The sequence below is a fragment of the Musca domestica genome, unplaced genomic scaffold, assembly GCF_030504385.1.
Source record: "Musca domestica strain aabys unplaced genomic scaffold, Musca_domestica.polishedcontigs.V.1.1 25, whole genome shotgun sequence".
NCBI classification, from domain to species: domain Eukaryota; kingdom Metazoa; phylum Arthropoda; class Insecta; order Diptera; family Muscidae; genus Musca; species Musca domestica.
Window position 1 is genome coordinate 1,029,941 of NW_026712277.1, and position 2,500 is coordinate 1,032,440.

Sequence of the window (2,500 nt, forward strand, 5' to 3'; positions counted from 1 at the left end):
TTGAAGCATCAGCGAATACGTGAAATTCGGTATTTGTGGTATCTGATGTATTAATCCAGCGGCAGAGTCTTAACGTTGATAACTTTTGAAGACCATTTCGGTGTTTTATCCACTCACGCAGTATAGACTTAGGCACTTCTTCGTCCCAGTTGACATTAGCGCTCCACAGTTCTTGCATCCATAATTTTGATCGAATCGTGCATGGAGCGATTAATCCCAATGGATCGAAAAGCGTACTAGTGTCCGACAGGAATACTCGTTTAGTTATTCTATGCGGTAACTCCTTTAAGTTGACGGCTAATGAGATACTGTCATCTGTAGTGTTCCATATGTTACCTAATGTTCGAACTTCCTTATCAGCCACAAGGAGATGCGTTGTTTGCATAGACGTCTGTGGAATGCGTTCAATGAGCTTTGTGGAATTTGTTGCCCATTTTCGTAGTTCAAATCCACCTTGTGATAAATGTTGGGACACTTCATATTGTAGTGAAAGTAGCTCCTCCTCACTGGAGGCCCCACTGAGCATGTCGTCCATGTAAAAATCGCGAGTGATAATGCGGGCAACGCTTTCGTTAGCGTTGTTAGCAGTTTGCTGCATGCATTTTACAGCACAATAAGATGCGGAAGCTACACCATATGTAACTCTTAGTAAGCGGTAGTCCATGATAGGCTCTGCGGGAGATCGACGCCAAACGATGCGTTGAAAATCCGTATCCTTTTCTGCTACATACACCTGCCTATACATTTTTTCCACATCTGCCATCATGGCAAAGCGATGTTGGCGAAATCGTAGCAGAATCGAAAACATATCATCTTGTAGTTGCGGCCCCACCATGAGGGTGTCGTTGAGCGATAGACCTGTAGACGTCTTCATCGACGCATTAAATACAACGCGCAGTTTTGTCGTGGAGCTGGTTTCCTTTAACACTGCATGGTGCGGCATGTAGTAACAGTGCTCCGTCGGTACAGATGTTGTAGGAACCAGTTCCATATGCCCCATTGAAAGAAGCTCATCCATGAATGCGTTGTATTGGTCCCTTAAACTTGCGTCGTTGGCTAGACTGGCTTCTAAACGTTTCAAGCTACGCAGTGCCATCCCGCGAGATTCTCCCAATAGCATAGAATCTCTGAAAGGCAATTGAATGACAAATCGCCCATCGTCAGCTCTGCCGTGCGTCTTCTTAAAATGCTTTTCACATGCCAACTCTTCAGCAGTGTAATGCCTCTTAGCACAAGGCTCTTCGATTTCCCAAAACTTACTAACGGCTCTGGCGAGTTGCAGGTCACAATGCAGATTCGCAACATGAAGGTTAGGAGAGGTCGCGAGAACATTTCCGTATAAAATCCAGCCTAAATGTGTGTTAAATGCCATTGGTGTTCCCGGTGGTCCCCGTTTAAACCCTTCAATGATAAATTTGTCCATTTCATCGACACCAATTAGTAAATCAATAGGACCAGGGTGATAAAAATGTGGGTCTGCGAGGCGTAGATTCTCGATGTGTGGCCAGGACACGGTAGGAATTTCCACAGATGGTAAATCGTTTGTCAATTTTGGTAAAACAAGAGCAATGATATTGAAGAGGTTAGTGGATGTTTTAGGACAAAGTATTAAATCTACTTCACCTTTTACACCACCTCCTTGTGATGTTCCAATGCCAGTTACCGTTAGCGATGCGGGTTTGCGGGGTATGCGGAGGCGCTGAGCACAAGCCTCTGTTATAAATGTTGCGTGCGATCCACTATCAAACAGGGCTCTTGCAGGTTGGAGTCTGCCGGACTCGTCCTTGATACGGACTAGGGCAGTACCCAATAGTGCGATGATTTTTACGGATTTTGATTTAGGGGCAAAAGCTGTGTTAAAGCTGTTAACATACTGTGCGGTGGCTGCTATGCCGTTGTTTGGTGTAGCCAAATGCGTATTCGTAGTATGTTGAGCGGGTAGCGGGGTAGCAATAACTGCTGATTGACTTGCGGGCGAACTGCATTGATAATTTGCGGTGAATGCTTCGTGGATTGAGGTGTGATGACTGCGGTGACATATTCGGCATTTCGACGAGCTTTTACAGCTTGTTGTTGTGTGTCCTAAACTGAGGCAATTAAAGCATGCGTTCTTTTGTCGAATCGCATCGAACTTTCTTTTTGCACTCAGCTTGTCATAGTCATCACAATGATAGATCTTGTGATCTTTGTTGCAATATGTGCACTTACTCTGACTCGGGGCGCTGCTATGAAATGCACTCATACTCCCTTTCAATTGTCTAGTTATGGGTTTTGATTGTCTGGGCGGATCGGAATTTCCAAGCATTTCCAGTGAACGGGCTCTTATGAGAAGGAATTCCGATAATTCCTCAAATGTTGGAGGCGAGTCATCCGTTAATGACAATTCCCATTGTTTTCGGGTTTCATATGCAAGCTTTGATACTGTCCAGTAAACCAACCAATCGTCATACAGGTCTACGGGGCGGCCAAGTGCACGTAAAGCAGCAATATGTTGCAATAC

At 44.9% G+C, this 2,500-nt stretch overlaps 1 protein-coding gene across 1 annotated transcript in view; it reads right to left on the bottom strand.

The window, feature by feature from the left end:
- The window catches only part of LOC101899042 (uncharacterized), a 14,210-nt gene that overhangs the window by 11,026 nt on the left and 684 nt on the right, over positions 1-2,500 (bottom strand). Inside the window, exon 1 of the mRNA XM_059123483.1 lies at positions 1-2,500. This exon is cut by the window's left edge and continues 1,779 nt beyond it; it is cut by the window's right edge and continues 684 nt beyond it. Within this exon, the coding sequence (XP_058979466.1) occupies positions 1-2,500 (2,500 nt within the window).